Source organism: Camelina sativa, chromosome 18, assembly GCF_030686135.1.
Source record: "Camelina sativa cultivar CO46 ecotype springtype chromosome 18, ASM3068613v1".
In the NCBI taxonomy this organism is placed as follows: domain Eukaryota; kingdom Viridiplantae; phylum Streptophyta; class Magnoliopsida; order Brassicales; family Brassicaceae; genus Camelina; species Camelina sativa.
The window spans coordinates 20,408,643-20,424,644 of NC_141897.1; the positions used below are offsets into that span (position 1 = coordinate 20,408,643).

Consider the following 16,002-nt stretch of genomic DNA (forward strand, 5'->3'; position numbering starts at 1 on the left):
CTATATTAACTGATGTCTGATACTATATAGCATATACAACTTTTTTTGTTTAGTGTATGGCACACGCATGGATTGAGATCTCTACGTGTTTACTTTCGAATCGTAAGAAAAAAAATGACATTGTAAAGATGTTAAAGCACCATTAGTCGAACCACATAGAATGTTTACATACGTAATTAACAAAATGACGTGGGATTTTAAGTACTATGATGGTTAGTAAGCAAATTGGTGGTTTTCAGACCAAAAATAAATTCATTTCAATGTAATAAAATTATAGTACTATATATGAGCCGGAGATAAGATCATATATATATAAATTTTTTCACTTGCATCAAATCTACCCAGAACCGTCAAGAGGTATGGGTAAAAGCAAGAGCTGAAATCTTCTTACAACAAAAACAATAACATAGACCCATAACACTGAGACAGAGATTACCACTAAACTAGACCCATGTCCTCGAAACGATAACTAAAGTGCACCCACAAAACCAGAGAACATTAACATCCTTAGAGCATCAAAAAAGAACAGCAACACTCGACGCGATGATCAAGAGAAGGCTGATGAACGATTTGCTTGAGTTCATGAGAGAAAACGCGCTGCTTTCTGCCGAGTAATCCGGGTTAATCCCTGTCCCAGTGTTGATTCCTGTGCTATTGCCTCCAAAACCTCCATTGGTTGAGGTCCCTGAATAAGGACTGTTGGTACCACTTCCAGGAAGTGTGGTGGTGGTTGAGCTACTTTTTGGACTGGATGTGCCAGGTGACATGCTGGTGCTGCCACTACTAGAGCCACCAGAGCCGCTGGAAGAAGAACATAATAAGAGTATATCAGACAATAGACAACTACTTATGAAGTTCAAAACATGACCAAAGATATTGCTCTTTAGAGCAAATTCATATTATATACTCAGAAACGCTAACAAAAAGAAAAGTCTCAGTTTCTAACAACTCAAGGGGTCTTTGATGGGTTCTAAAGATTAAAGTTTTAGAGTACCATTGAGTATACGGCCATATCAGTAAACAACATGATCATGCGTTCAAACTGTAATTCCAATAAAGCATTTGATTTGATTATAGATATGATCAAAAGTTTGATTAAAGAAATGAAGGAAATTGTGTACTTTTAGGCTCATGTTGAACACTTGAGAGTTGAAAAGGGTCTTAAACAAAGAAGAAGTAATCCAAACTGTTAACAATAGAGTCAATATTACATTCCTAATTCTATTTCCTTTAGTCTATTTAAGTAATACTAATGATGCTGTTTTCTATATTAAATTGATGTGAATGATGCTATCTCTTTCAAAACAAAAGCAAACAAAAACAAAACAAAAGTTGTAAATTGGGACCCAAATCAAAACTTTAACCTACTTTTTCTCTTTGCCACAAATATAGAATAAAGGTTGATTAAAATTCTTGGTTTTGGTCCCAAAAAAATGCAAAACGTTTTTTTTTTTTTTTCAGTTTCTTGATCAGGCCATTTGAATCAGAAGCATACCTGGCACTAGTAGGGAAGGTACATCCTGTATAACCTGTGAAAACAAAAACGCAGAACAATGTTTAAGATATTTGATTATTATCCACAAACTTGGACTATAAATAGAGTCTTTATTATGTATTTGGCGTATCCATTTTGTCTCAGAATCTTCAATACAAATAGTGACAAAAACAAAAGCCTCCAACTTTCTGTAACTATCAATAATTTGAACACCACATGAATCCTAACAATCACTCCAAAAAAGCAAGTTTCTTTTATCATTGGGCTCCCCCTGGTTCTAATTAAAACACATTGAATAACAAAATGAGGATGGTTGAGAGAGACTAACTGGGATCGGAGGTGGTGGGAGTGGCAGTGCCTTTAAAATCACAAGTGCCAGAAGATTGACCCTTCTTTTGGAAGAAGCTATTGACTGCATAGCTGCAATGGGACCTAACATTGTCAGGGTTGAAGCAAGATTGTTTTGGTTTAATAGGATTACAATCTGCTCCATTTCCACAGGCATAGTCTAGGGTTGACTGTAGCACTGTATCACTCAGTCCTGTTTTACACACACACCATGAGGCACCTACAAAAGCACAAGAAAGCCACCAAACATTAGAAGTGATGAAGAAATATATAGGTAACTGCATCTTCTATGTTCTGTAATGTGAAACCAACAAGATTTGGGGAAATCTTGAAAACACCATTAAAAATCAAGAAAACAAGCTGATTAAATTAACCAGCAAGATTCCTATTAATAGTTTGTGAACTTTTCCCAAGAAAAAACATATTTCAACCCATAAGAAAAAAGCTGCAGAAAGAGAACTTGAAAAAAGGAAAGTAAGATTAAAAATGAGTTGAGCAGAGGACAAATCTTGTTTTTTTTTCTTTCTTTCTTTCTCATTCTTCAAATTAAATTTTAATCAAGGAAATAGCAGGAAGATAAGAGAAATAACAATGATATACTTAACACTTTGTTGGAAATAATGGTAATTTTTTTTAGTCTGTCTAGCAATGGCAGAACACATAGGAACAGTAAAACCCTTAAGTGGTACAAGAACCTCTTTTTTCATACCAGAACCAAAAAGGCTTAAAAGAGTGAAAAAGAGATAAGACTATTAAGCAAAGAAATCTGAAGAAGAGTGGAAAGTTCTTACTAGAATGTCCGGCCATGGCTAGAAGGAGAAGTGAAAGCACCAGAGCAGCCATAGATGCGTTCAGACAAAATGTCACTGTTATCTTTCTAGAGAGAGAGAAAAGGATGGAGATAGAGATCTCTACAGCAAAAAAGAGAAGAAGAGGAGAGAAAAAGAACAGAGAGAGAGAGAGATAGAGCAAGTAGAGAGGGTGTGGTGAGGTGAGAGTGGCTACTTGTTCTGTGTCTTCTTGTCTCTTCTCAAAACCCTTTGAGTGCTTTTTTTTTACATCATTAAAGAACTTAGCTCGTGTAGACTTTTTGTACGTATATTTGATATTTAAATTAAAGAGATATCGTATTATTCGGTATATATTAAATAATTTTATACAGTATATACTTAAAATTGAAAAGGCCATATTTTGTGTTTGTAGGTGGTGAAAAAAAGCTGAATTTCATAAAGTCTTCTTGTTCATGTGAAAATAATTAGTTCACTGTGTATTCTACATGTAATTTTTTATAAAATCGACATAATCAAAATTAGTAAATAGAGAGAAGAGAGAACACAATATGTGCAGTGAGAAATGTTCAGAATTTTTGTCTTTTTATTTTTTTATTTTAAATGTCTTTGTTTTGAAATTCAAAACTCTCTCTTACCAAAAAAAATATTAAATCATGGTCCACAGTGTTGTGTTATTGTGTACTTGTGTTATGTCATAAAATCCTTAAAACGTCATCGTTTTTATGAACCCGTATATTATTAGCGGGTCGGTTCACGGGTCCTAAACTCCTAACAAAAACTGTTCTTCAAGTATCGAAGCGACGACGTTTGTTAAAACGTGAGCGATCGTCTTCTTCCTCGGCGAGCCGACCAGAGGTGAAATAAAAACGCAGAGGAGAAGCAGAAGAAGAAGCCTAAACGACGCAATCACAGGGTTCTTTTTTTTTTTTGTCATGTTGGTTCAGATTCCTCGCTTGACAAGCTCTCTCAGAGAGCCATTCGACGTCGATCAGGCTTACCTTCGCCGCAAAACTATACTCCAAACTCTTAATAAGCCTCGCAGGTCGAGCTTTTCCCCCTAATTCCTGAATTTCACACTTATTTTGAACTGATTCCACTCGTTTAGTAGGGTTTTTAGCTGATTTCCCTAGATTATGTTTGGTTTTGCATTGAATTTGGTAGTTCGTATAGTCTGGTGATCACAATGTATTTGGAAGTTAAATACTTGATTTGAATTGAACCGGTGTGTTTACGATTTCAGTTCTGGGAATCGTCTTGATGAATCTGACCTTGCTAGGAGGATAGTTCATCAATGGGAAGGAGGTGATTTTTCTGATTGTGTATATATATATATAAATATTTTCTGGTTATTTCTGGCGTTTTGTGTATATTAATTGGAATTGGTGTGACAGCTTCTCCAGAAGTGCGACAAGCATACAAACAGTTTACTGGAGCTGTAGTGGAGTTGATTGATTGGGAAGTTCCATCTGATGAGTTTCGTGAGGTTGCTTTTGCTGCTTATCATCTGTTTGGCAAGCCAGTGGAGGAGGACAGTGATGTAGATGATAGTAAAAGCATTGCCGAAAACAAGTAAGTATTGGCGTATTTATCAATTCGATTATTGCTTTATGCAAGTAGCCAAGCTTTTCTAATTCTTTAGGGTGTTCAGAGGTAATTGGGGTTTACTTATACTCAACAGGTTAGAGTTGCAAAATCTTGTCGGTCATGCTGTCTCAGATGCTAATGTTAAAAACGTGGCCTCCTTAGCTCGGGCACTTCACTCAATACAGCCTACGCATCAGTCTGAGGAATACACTAACGAAGTTGATGGGGGAGCTGAGTTTGGTGCCGACCTTGTTTTCAATCTACCAGCTCGTTTTCTGGTGGAAGCTGTTGACGAAAAAGGATTTCAGGATGTGGAAAGCAATGACACTCGTGCGTCATTTTCTGAAGGATGGAGTGATGTCAGCAACATGACAAAGAATCTAAGTGCAGGAAAATTCGATTTAAGTTGGCTAAGAGATGTATGCGGTCAGATGGTTAGAGAAACCAATTCACAACTTTCCCGTGAAGAACTGGCTATGGCTATATGCAGGTTTCTGGATTCCGATAAACCTGGTGAGGAGGTATGTTATTTTCGGACTTACAATACATGTTCCTGGAGCATCATATTTTCCAATGAAAGTAGATGATAAATACTTTTTCTGCAGATAGCTGGGGATCTGCTGGATCTTGTTGGGGATAGCGCATTTGAAACTGTTCAAGACCTTATTATGGTAAGGCCTTAGCTTGGTATATTGCTCGTTCATCTGAAGTCTGTGTATCACACTTTGTGCCTGATTTGCTTTAGATTCTACGCTCTTGCAGTATGGTATGCTTTTCTCGTGGGTTACCGTTATGTTTAAGTGCCACAACTATGTTTATATTTTTTTTGGGTGAAATAATGTTCTTGTAAACCGATTTTTGTGGTGTATTTGTCTGTGTGCGCGGCTATGTATAGCAAAAGGGCTGTTACTTAGGTATATACTAGAGTTATATTCTGCTTTCAAGTGTTTAAGAAATGTGAATGGTGTCTGACTTGTTTATTCCTTTTTCAGCATCGGAAAGAGATTGTTGATGCTATTCATCATGGTCAAATGGTTCTCAAATCTGACAAAACAGCTTCAAACGCCCAATCTCGGATGCCAACATATGGCACACAGGTACGGCTATTTGTGTAAGGCCTTTCCTTGTGATGTTGGGTACAATTCTTTTTCTTTAGCCACAATAATGATTGCACTCAGCCACCTTTCAGGTTACTGTCCAAACAGAGTCTGCAAAGCAAATTGAAAAACTTCGGCGTAAAGAGGAAAAGAAAAACAAACGAAATGCTGAGCTTGGTTTAGAGAGTGAACTATCAGAGGCCAATTTTTCTTCTTTACTTGAGGCAAGTGAAAAGAAGACTGCATTTGAGGATTTGATCGGTTCTGGAGAAGCGAATTCTCTTGCATTGGCCCTTCCTCAAGGTACTGTAAGGAAGCACTTAAAAGGATATGAGGAAGTATTTATCCCGCCAACCCCTACTGCACAAATGAAACCTGGCGAGAAGCTGGTACGTCTCATCCATATCCAGTGGCAGATAAAAATTTCTTAAATTGACATTTTTTTCATGCCGAAAAGTATTTTCTCCACACATTTTACTGATTTTTCTGATATGGATGGCATTGTAATTTTTTCTGCCAGATTGCATGCATCTAACTATACATTCTTACATGTTTCTAGATTGAGATAAAAGAGTTAGATGACTTCGCTCAAGCTGCTTTTCATGGTTACAAGTCCTTAAACCGTATTCAGAGTCGCATATTTCAGACAGTTTACCACACCAATGAGAATATATTGGTGAGTCATATTTATAACTTATGTCCATACCGAACGATAACGCCAGTTACCTACTCAAGCATAACTTTATTCTGCACTATGTAGGTGTGTGCTCCAACAGGAGCTGGTAAAACGAATATAGCTATGATTTCTGTTCTACATGAGGTAAGTTTTCAATTTCCTGGTTGATATATTGTAGAAAGTGTGATTTATGGTGTAGAAAAGGTGATATATTGTTATGATCAAACTAATTTATTTTATATTTTTGAAATGATCTTGCAGATCAAACAACACTTCAGGGATGGCTACTTGCACAAAAACGAGTTTAAGATTGTTTATGTAGCTCCTATGAAGGTAAAAAACAGGTTAATATAATCTTATGGATGTTTTTTGTTAATTTTTTATTTTGAGATTTTGTTCTTTGTAGGCTTTAGCGGCAGAGGTCACGTCAGCATTTAGCCGTCGTCTGGCTCCATTAAATATGGTTGTGAAGGAGCTTACAGGGGATATGCAACTCACGAAGACTGAACTTGAAGAGACTCAGGTTTCATTTTAACTGTGCTTAAGTTTCTTGTGGAGACATGTCGGAACTGATATTTACCTGTTTATTTATCAATTGTGTATCAGATGATAGTGACAACACCAGAGAAATGGGATGTCATTACTCGCAAAAGCAGTGACATGTCATTGTCAATGCTAGTAAAACTATTGATCATTGATGAAGTGCATCTTCTGAATGATGACAGAGGTGCAGTGATAGAGGCCCTAGTTGCTCGGACCCTCCGTCAGGTAATGTCTTGGCCGTGAAAATTAGTTTTCCTAAAGTAATTCTTGATGTTGTAATTGCACACCTTATGTGCAGCAGGTTAACACTTGGCTGACTTTTGCTTTGTTTGACAGGTGGAGTCAACACAGACAATGATAAGAATTGTAGGCCTGTCAGCCACTTTGCCTAGCTACCTACAGGTCTTTTGCAACATGAGATATATCTCTGTCACGATGTTTTACTTCAGATATCCTATTTAGTCTCAGGAAATTAGCGTCGGTTAAAAGTTTTAACCATTTTGTGGGGTGGATTCCAGGTTGCTCAGTTTCTACGAGTGAATCCAGACACGGGCCTCTTCTATTTTGATTCGAGTTATCGCCCAGTTCCCTTAGCCCAACAGTACATAGGCATCACTGAGCATAACTTTGCTGCTAGAAACGTATTGTTAAATGAGATATGCTACAAAAAGGTCTCTATCTCGAGGAATGACTCTTTTTCATTTATGTGAACATGGACAAGTCACTTATCAGCCTGGTAATGCTTTCATGTTAGGTTGTTGATTCAATTAAACAAGGTCATCAAGCGATGATTTTTGTTCATTCCCGAAAAGACACTTCAAAAACAGCTGAGAAACTGGTACATGATATTTTACCTTTATATATTCACCTTCTACTATTCTGTACCTGATGTGTCCAAAACACATGCATTTGTGATTGTGGGTTTCCTGAAATCTTAAATATTGTGTATGAAGATGATCTCGCTGAAAATATGGTTTTTCAAAGGATTTCAGAATCCAGATCTAGAAGTACATGACTTTAATTTTTTTAATTTGGCAGGTTGATCTTGCCCGGCAATATGAAAATCTGGATTTGTTCGTTAATGAGACTCATCCTCAATTTCAACTGATGAAGGTAAAAAAAATGGAGTATACATTATCTTTTTAACGTGATTGTTGGTGTTAATTTCTCAGGATTGTTTTTGATGTATCTCAGAAAGACGTTATGAAGTCCAGAAATAAGGATGTTGTCAAATTATTTGAAGCTGGCTTCGGAATTCATCATGCTGGGATGTTGCGATCTGATAGAACACTTACGGAGAGGCTGTTTTCTGATGGTCTCTTAAAGGTACAAAACATTTTTGTCTGCTTTCTCTTTACTATTTAAATACTTATATTCCTGAACTTTATTTGGTTATACAGGTTCTTGTTTGCACTGCAACTCTTGCGTGGGGTGTTAATCTGCCTGCACACACAGTCGTAATTAAGGTATGCTTATGTGGTGGTTTTTTGTATAGCCGAAATTCACTCTAATCTGTGGAAAGAAAAGTTTCTCTTTTGGGAGATCAACAAGTGGTCTTCTTATATGCAAGTATAGTCTATATCACAGTAATTTATAGCTCAATATGTTTGGTTGATTTCCAGGGAACTCAATTGTATGATGCCAAGGCTGGTGGGTGGAAAGACTTGGGAATGCTTGATGTCATGCAGGTAAAAGAAATACTTGTTAAAGAAAAGGGTATGAGATTGTTATATCTTTGGTATAAATGTGTCATGCTATTATATGCATTTAGATCTTTGGAAGGGCTGGGAGACCACAGTTTGATAAGAGTGGTGAGGGAATTATCATCACATCCCATGACAAGCTAGCATACTATCTCCGGCTTCTGACGAGTCAGCTTCCCATAGAAAGTCAGGTATTTGGACAGAAACCTAAAAGTGGTTCGGTCTGTCATCTTAGCGCAGAAACCTGCATTTGTAGTTTGATCTCTCAATATCTTTGGCCAGAAGGTGAAGCTTCATTGTAATTCTTATTTGCAGTTCATAAGCTCCTTGAAAGATAATTTAAACGCAGAAGTGGTTTTGGGAACTGTGACTAATGTAAAGGAAGCCTGTGCTTGGCTTGGATATACATATTTGTCAATTCGGATGAAGTTAAATCCTTTGGCTTATGGCGTTGGATGGGACGAGGTGAGTATTTTTTTTTTGCATTTTGGTGTTTAATATTTGAAATTTTTGTTTTGTAAGCTCTAGTGGTGTACATGGAGATCTTAGTTCTAGATTTTGTTTTGTGTCATAGTGTGTTTTTGAATCATATCATAGTATGACACTCCTGAGGGGATTGTGCTTCAATTATATATGTGCCTAAAACCATTCTGACAGTTCTACTCTCACAGATAATTGCCGATCCTTCTTTATCGTTGAAGCAACGAGCCCTTGTGGCTGATGCTGCACGTTCACTGGACAAAGCTAAGATGATGAGGTTCGACGAAAAAAGTGGAAATTTTTACTGTACCGAGCTTGGACGTGTTGCAAGTCACTTCTATATTCAATATTCTAGTGTTGAAACATACAACGAAATGTTGAAGCGGCACATGAATGAAAGCGAGGTTTGTTATAATCGTTCTGTTTTTTGTATTTTCCTTGTTCTTTGCTGTGTAACTAAAGGTTTTCCATTTCTTACTGATTTCAAATTCTCTGGTATAGATAATTGATATGGTTGCCCATTCTTCTGAATTTGACAATATTGTGGTAAGAGAGGAAGAACAGCATGAACTTGAGACTCTTGCACGCTCTTGCTGTCCTTTAGAAGTTAAGGGAGGACCTTCTAACAAACATGGAAAAATCTCAATTCTTATTCAGGTGATTGACTGTCACTATCACTGCAAGATTATACCTATGAGATGAAACGGATGGTTAATATTGTGTTCTGATATACTGACCTTGTGATCTACAGTTGTACATATCCCGTGGATCAATTGATGCTTTTTCCCTGGTCTCTGATGCTTCATACATTAGTGCTAGTTTAGCACGTATAATGCGTGCTCTGTTTGAGATATGCTTGCGCAAAGGCTGGTGTGAGATGACTTTATTTATGTTGGAATACTGCAAGGCAGTTGATCGTCAACTATGGCCCCATCAGCATCCACTTCGGCAATTCGATAGGGACCTACCTTTTGATGTAAGCTTCTGAATGCTATTTTTTACTTTTGATATGTAGTAATTTTCTCTAATTCATCTCAAATGATCAGACATTAAGAAAACTTGAAGAGCGAGGGGCTGACTTAGACCGTCTGTATGAGATGGAGGAAAAAGACATTGGAGCGTTGATTCGTTACAATCCTGGGGGAAGGGTATATACATCTTAAAATCACTAAGTTAATGCATGTATATATGGAGGAAAAAAAGAGTACTGACATTTTGTGGCTCTCTCCTTCATTGGAAATTCTAGTTGGTCAAGCAGCATCTAGGATATTTTCCTTCAATTCAGTTGGAAGCTACTGTTAGTCCAATTACACGCACTGTATTGAAGGTAGCTAATGAAGAGACTCTTCAATAATTTGTAATCTTTCAGATGAAAACTTATCTAATATCATCTATTTTGTTGCCATTTTCAGGTGGATTTGCTTATAACTCCAGATTTCATATGGAAGGATCGTTTTCATGGTGCTGCTCTTCGTTGGTGGATTCTCATTGAGGTACTAATATATAACTCCCGTTAAGACATATATATTGTATTGGCAAAGAATGAGCTATTTGTAACGATTTAGTATCTCATCTTATAGCACTACTAACCACTAGGAATAGACAATATTGTATGCTAGATGCCATTTGTAAAAATGTTTGCTAGTTAATTAATGATGTTCTTTCTTCAGTATTGCTTACTCTGTTGGCAGTGTTGATATATTTCCGTAGTAACGCTTTTCTTGTGCTATTTCTTCAACAGGACACAGAGAATGATTATATCTACCACTCAGATCTTTTCACACTAACGAAGCGGATGGCTAGAGGGGAACCGCAGAAGCTTTCTTTTACTGTGCCGATATTTGAACCACATCCACCTCAATACTATGTTCATGCGGTTTCTGATTCTTGGTTGCATGCAGAATCTTTCTTCACAATCTCTTTCCACAATCTTACACTACCAGAGGTATATTTCTTCTAGAGGTGCTGTTTCAGAAATAGTTACAAGATCATTTCTAATCTTAATTTATCTGTAAGGTAATCCTAATATTCTTCTTCATTCAGGCACGAACGTCTCACACAGAGCTTTTAGACTTAAAACCTCTCCCTGTGACTTCTCTTGGGAATAAATTGTATGAATCGCTTTACAAATTTTCCCATTTTAATCCAATACAGACTCAGGTTTGAGCATATTCCCCCCTGTTGCTTTCTTAATTTTTGTCATAAATGTTTTTCTTCATCACTCTTGTAGTTAACCGACAATTTGATCGTTTGGTGTTGCAGATTTTTCATGTGTTATATAACACAGACAACAATGTTCTTGTAGGAGCTCCAACTGGAAGTGGGAAAACTATATCTGCTGAACTTGCAATGTTACGCCTCTTCAGTACCCAGCCTGATATGAAGGTATGAGTTGTCAGTCTCCTAACGCTTGCCAATTATTTAGTTCCAAACGTCCAGTTAACTTGTCTGTTTATTGTACATGATTATGTTTCAGCTGAATTACCGGCCTTTTACTGAATCTACCTATTGAAATGAAGATATGAATCCCTAAATGATACCAAATCATGGATTAGTTGTCAGTCTGATATTATGTTACTGAAGATGCCTAAATTTTTGTGGCATCCAGGTTGTTTACATAGCACCACTGAAGGCTATTGTTCGAGAAAGGATGAATGATTGGAAAAAGCATCTTGTTGCTCCACTTGGAAAAGAAATGGTATGCGGACATTACCTCGGAGCATCAATACATTTTGCAGACGTCCATGATTGCTGTGTATTTTGGCTACCAAATGTTATTCCTAACACTTGCATTTTGACAGGTTGAAATGACTGGAGATTACACTCCAGATTTAGTAGCTCTCTTGTCCGCAGATATCATCATATCTACCCCTGAAAAATGGGATGGCATTAGTCGTAATTGGCATACTCGAAGTTATGTCAAAAAGGTAACATTTTGTCAATAGATTGCTGTATTGGCTTGCCTTTGTTTGTGAACTGTGCTTATGATGTTCTGGTGATATAGGTCGGCCTTGTTATTTTGGATGAGATTCACTTGCTTGGAGCCGACAGAGGACCCATACTTGAGGTAGAAGCTTCGAAACTATTATATATCATGTCTAAGTTCTTATGCTAAGCTCCATCCATTGGTTGGAAGTTTCCAGTTATATCATGACACCTGTAATATATCTATAGAGTTGGTGAAGAACTGAACCTTTTCGGCAACAGGTTTTTTCGTAGTTCTGTGTTCCACACTATTTATTTTCGATCTACATTTTGTTTCCAGGTTATTGTGTCTAGGATGAGATATATATCATCACAGACAGAGCGCTCCGTCCGGTTTGTTGGTCTTTCTACGGCTCTGGCAAATGCAGGGTTTGTATTTTCACTTCCATGTCTCGTTGAATATGCTCTTTTCTATGTATTTTCTTTGAGTATGCTTATTGTGTGATATGTTAGTGAAGGACTTTCAGTTTTAGTCTTATTTATCTCAATTATTTTTGTAGCCGTTTCCCCGAATTACAGTTCCCAGATATGAAAACTGTTAAGTTAACTTATTCTCTCAAGTTCTATGTGCTGAAATCTTCTGGTTGTAGCAATTTATTTCTTGGGCCAGCGTAAGTTTCGATTTGACTTGATGGTCATTTTTCATTCAGTGATTTGGCTGACTGGTTGGGTGTCGGGGAGATCGGACTTTTCAATTTTAAACCAAGTGTCAGGCCTGTACCAATTGAAGTTCATATTCAGGTAAGGTTGCAAACAGTTAATACATTACAAAAACAATATGTACGTCTCCAACACTGTATTTTACTATCAAAAATTTAAGTCTCTTTGTGCTGTTTAATTACCATTTTCGGTGGGTGGATGAAAGCTATGCGAGGAAACCGTACAAGCATGAGATTTCCAGTCTTAACCTTGTTTTTTGCTTGCAGGGTTATCCTGGAAAGTATTACTGCCCAAGGATGAATAGCATGAACAAGCCAGCATATGCAGCCATATGTACCCATTCACCTACAAAACCTGTTCTTATCTTTGTTTCATCTCGTAGACAGACAAGGCTAACCGCACTGGATCTAATTCAGGCATGATTTATCATCAAATTCAGATACCAAATCATCTTTTGACTATATTACTCTAATTTTTATCTTCTTTTCCTATGAAATGAAGTTTGCTGCCTCCGACGAACATCCGCGGCAATTTCTGAGTGTGTCAGAGGAAGACTTGCAGATGGTCCTCTCACAGATAACTGACCAGAACCTTCGACATACATTGCAATTCGGCATCGGATTGCATCATGCAGGTTTAAACGACCACGATAGATCTGCAGTAGAAGAGCTGTTCACGAACAACAAGATTCAGGTAATTTCATCAACATATACTCTCTCCTGCCTTTACCGTACCCATGGTTACATTTCTACATTACGATTGATGATGGATTCCATGCTTCCATTACAGGTTTTGGTCTCAACAAGTACCTTGGCATGGGGAGTGAACCTACCAGCTCACTTAGTTATTATAAAGGTAAAATAAGGTTCTCTGCTATTATAATGTTTGGGATCACCTTCTTAGATTTTCTCCGCTAATGCATTCTATTCTCTTTAATACTGTTGGTTTTGGCAATGAATCTTATCAGGGAACGGAATATTTTGACGGGAAAACCAAAAGATATGTTGACTTCCCTCTTACAGAGATCTTGCAAATGATGGGACGTGCAGGGCGTCCGCAATTTGACCAACATGGGAAAGCGGTCATTCTTGTACATGAACCTAAAAAAAGCTTTTACAAAAAGGTCGAGCTCAATTGGATTATTTGGCAATTTTTAGTATCCTTTGCAACAATATACCTTAACGATATCATATTTTCTCTGCATGCAGTTCTTGTACGAACCATTCCCCGTAGAAAGTAGCTTGAAAGAGAAGCTGCACGATCACTTCAATGCAGAAATAGTATCTGGAACAATAGGCAACAAAGAAGATGCAGTGCATTATCTTACATGGACGTATCTGTTCCGTAGACTGGTAAATATGCTTCAGTTCTATCAAAAAGCGAGATTCAAACTTGAGAAATTGATTCTGGTTCCATGAAATATTGTGCGAAATCCAAAATCAGTTTCAAAGCACGGACTTGGAAACTCTCCACACCTGCAGCCAGATTCTCTTTTTACTTTCAGATTTTTCTGTTACTGCAGAATACCCTGTTCATGACGCAATGTGGTATTGATGTAACAGATGGCTAATCCTGCTTACTATGGGCTAGAAGGTACTCAAGACGAAACAGTCTGTTCCTACTTATCAAGGTAAAAATCAAATTTATTACATGAAGAAGATTTCTCTTATTAGAGCCATTGTAACGGTGGTATATGTGGGCTACTTTTTTGTGTAGATTGGTGCAAAACACATTTGATGATCTTGAAGACAGTGGATGCCTCAAAGTAAATGAAAATAGTGTTGAGCCTATGATGCTGGGTACAATAGCGTCACAGTATTACCTTTGCTACATGACCGTGTCTATGTTTGGCTCTAATATAGGTTCTGACACATCGCTTGAAGTAAGAAGTTGATCCAACATATGATCTTGATTATTCTTTTTTTGTTTTCTTTGACTTCTAACCACTGCCCTTTAGGCATTTTTGCATATCTTGGCTGGTGCTTCTGAGTATGATGAACTTCCTGTGCGGCACAATGAGGTCTGTTTCATGGTCTATACTGTTGTACTTGACGAATGTATGGTTTGTCTTCAAAAGTATTCTCAGTGATATGCTGTCTAAAATTTTCGTTTATCCCCTTTGGTTCCTTAGGAAAATTACAACAAAACACTGTCAGATAAAGTTCGGTATCCCGTGGATAATAACCATCTAGATGATCCTCATGTCAAAGCGAATCTGCTCTTCCAGGTATGTACTTTTTCACATTATTTTGCATTGATGGATGAAACAAAATCCAAACTGAGTGAGTTTATGATTGTTACTGTCTTTTTAATGCATGTCATCCAATGAGCAGGCACATTTTTCTCAGTTGGCACTCCCAATCAGTGATTATAACACGGATTTAAAGTCAGTACTGGATCAAAGCATTCGGATCCTCCAGGCCATGATTGATATCTGCGCAAACAGTGGATGGCTCTCAAGCTCGCTGACGTGTATGCGCCTTTTGCAAATGGTCATGCAGGTAATAAATCCTGAAGATTACTACTCTTAGCTTGTTCCATTTGTTCGGAAGTAGGACCAGTACAAATCGTTTCACTTTTGCAAAGTAAGGAGAACGCTTTTACATAATCCAGTTCTCTGATTAATTATAGGGTATGTGGTCCGATCAAGATTCGTCATTATGGATGATCCCATGCATGAATGATGATCTTCTAGGATCTCTGACCGCAAGAGGAATTCACACGCTGCATCAGCTATTAGAGATTCCAAAGGAAACTCTACAAAGTGTAACCGGAAACTTCCCTGCATCAAGATTATCTCAGGTACCCTCAAATTGGCCGCAACTGTTTCTTTCTGCATCCAATACTTTTCACTCATGGAGTCAAATTATTCTCTACACTCTTTGGTCTTAATTAGGATCTCCAACGATTTCCACGGATCCGAATGAATGTGAGACTCCAGAAGAAGGATTCTGATGGCAAAAAAATGCCTTCAATGCTGGAAATCAGAATTGAGAAGATATCAAAGAGGAATAGCTCAAGGGCGTTGGCCCCTCGATTTCCAAAGGTTTTTCACTAAAGACTTTAACCACAGACTAGTTGCTCGAAACAAAAATGTATTGGAATTCGTCACATTTATATTGGGTTACAGGTGAAAGACGAAGCTTGGTGGTTGGTTCTTGGTGATACTTCAACTTCCGAACTCTTTGCTGTGAAGAGAGTTTCGTTCACTGGTCGCCTGACCACACGTATGGAGTTACCTCCCAATATAACCTCTTTCCAGGTAGCATTTTCTTCTTATTTTCTCTAACTTAAATCATTCTTTTTTACACTTCTGCATATATATTATTGCTGATTTTTTCGTATTTATTTTTGGCCAGAATACGAAACTCATCTTGGTTTCGGATTGTTATTTGGGGTTTGAGCAAGAACACTCCATTGAACAACCAGCACGGCGCTGAAGAGCCATTAGATGATAAATTGTATCATTGTACTAACCCAATATTTTTATGGAATTTCTTTTAATATTGTAGAAATTTTAAGTATTATACTCTTGTTAATGTAAACACCAAATTTTACATAACGTGTTAGATAATTTTTTTGGGCTACATAATAATAAATCAAGAGCTTTATAATATTAGTAAAAGCTAATATGGGTCAA

General features: G+C 37.4%; 2 protein-coding genes across 3 annotated transcripts; one reads left to right on the plus strand and one right to left on the minus strand.

Moving 5' to 3' along the window:
* Nucleotides 1-286: 286 nt before the first annotated feature.
* Nucleotides 287-2,921, minus strand: LOC104762223 (PLASMODESMATA CALLOSE-BINDING PROTEIN 1). The gene is made up of 4 exons (XM_010485474.2): nucleotides 2,635-2,921; nucleotides 1,824-2,063; nucleotides 1,496-1,529; nucleotides 287-801 (listed from the first exon to the last, which is right to left on the minus strand). Exons 1-4 carry the CDS (start codon nucleotides 2,684-2,686, stop codon nucleotides 516-518), a joined length of 612 nt encoding a protein of 203 aa, XP_010483776.1. The 5' UTR covers nucleotides 2,687-2,921; the 3' UTR covers nucleotides 287-515.
* A 480-nt stretch (nucleotides 2,922-3,401) lies between these two features.
* Nucleotides 3,402-15,978, plus strand: LOC104762224 (DExH-box ATP-dependent RNA helicase DExH14). Of its 2 annotated transcripts, none has more exons than XR_015588300.1 (49): nucleotides 3,402-3,676; nucleotides 3,875-3,936; nucleotides 4,026-4,203; nucleotides 4,313-4,739; nucleotides 4,824-4,889; nucleotides 5,211-5,315; nucleotides 5,408-5,704; nucleotides 5,875-5,991; nucleotides 6,076-6,135; nucleotides 6,253-6,324; nucleotides 6,398-6,514; nucleotides 6,598-6,759; nucleotides 6,871-6,936; nucleotides 7,053-7,205; nucleotides 7,289-7,372; nucleotides 7,573-7,647; nucleotides 7,729-7,860; nucleotides 7,935-8,000; nucleotides 8,157-8,222; nucleotides 8,306-8,428; nucleotides 8,553-8,702; nucleotides 8,909-9,121; nucleotides 9,219-9,374; nucleotides 9,469-9,693; nucleotides 9,764-9,865; nucleotides 9,964-10,044; nucleotides 10,130-10,210; nucleotides 10,459-10,662; nucleotides 10,761-10,828; nucleotides 11,023-11,102; nucleotides 11,326-11,415; nucleotides 11,519-11,644; nucleotides 11,722-11,784; nucleotides 11,983-12,071; nucleotides 12,353-12,443; nucleotides 12,629-12,778; nucleotides 12,864-13,055; nucleotides 13,152-13,217; nucleotides 13,330-13,485; nucleotides 13,571-13,714; nucleotides 13,925-13,992; nucleotides 14,079-14,244; nucleotides 14,320-14,382; nucleotides 14,494-14,589; nucleotides 14,696-14,863; nucleotides 14,994-15,164; nucleotides 15,259-15,408; nucleotides 15,493-15,624; nucleotides 15,722-15,978. XR_015588300.1 is itself a non-coding variant. In XM_087497952.1 (49 exons), the coding sequence occupies exons 1-49, from the start codon at nucleotides 3,567-3,569 to the stop codon at nucleotides 15,800-15,802; spliced, it is 6,252 nt and encodes a 2,083-aa protein (XP_087354078.1). In that variant the 5' UTR covers nucleotides 3,402-3,566; the 3' UTR covers nucleotides 15,803-15,978. The 2 variants fall into 2 exon arrangements, 1 of the variants encoding a protein (XP_087354078.1); XM_087497952.1 differs by having other exon boundaries at nucleotides 10,761-10,877; nucleotides 10,980-11,102.
* The last annotated feature ends 24 nt before the right edge of the window (nucleotides 15,979-16,002 follow it).

Bases quoted from the DNA above. Each gene is read 5' to 3' on its own strand.
- LOC104762223 (XM_010485474.2), bottom strand. From the start codon at position 2,686: ATGGCTGCTCTGGTGCTTTCACTTCTCCTTCTAGCCATGGCCGGACAT. The intron at 2,064-2,634 runs GTAAGAACTTTC...GTGCTTTTGTAG, and splicing joins AGCCATGGCCGGACATTCTA to GTGCCTCATGGTGTGTGTGT. The intron at 1,530-1,823 runs GTTAGTCTCTCT...TTGTTTTCACAG, and splicing joins TCCCACCACCTCCGATCCCA to GTTATACAGGATGTACCTTC.
- LOC104762224 (XM_087497952.1), top strand. From the start codon at position 3,567: ATGTTGGTTCAGATTCCTCGCTTGACAAGCTCTCTCAGAGAGCCATTC. The intron at 3,937-4,025 runs GTGATTTTTCTG...TTGGTGTGACAG, and splicing joins AGTTCATCAATGGGAAGGAG to CTTCTCCAGAAGTGCGACAA. The intron at 9,375-9,468 runs GTGATTGACTGT...TGTGATCTACAG, and splicing joins AAATCTCAATTCTTATTCAG to TTGTACATATCCCGTGGATC.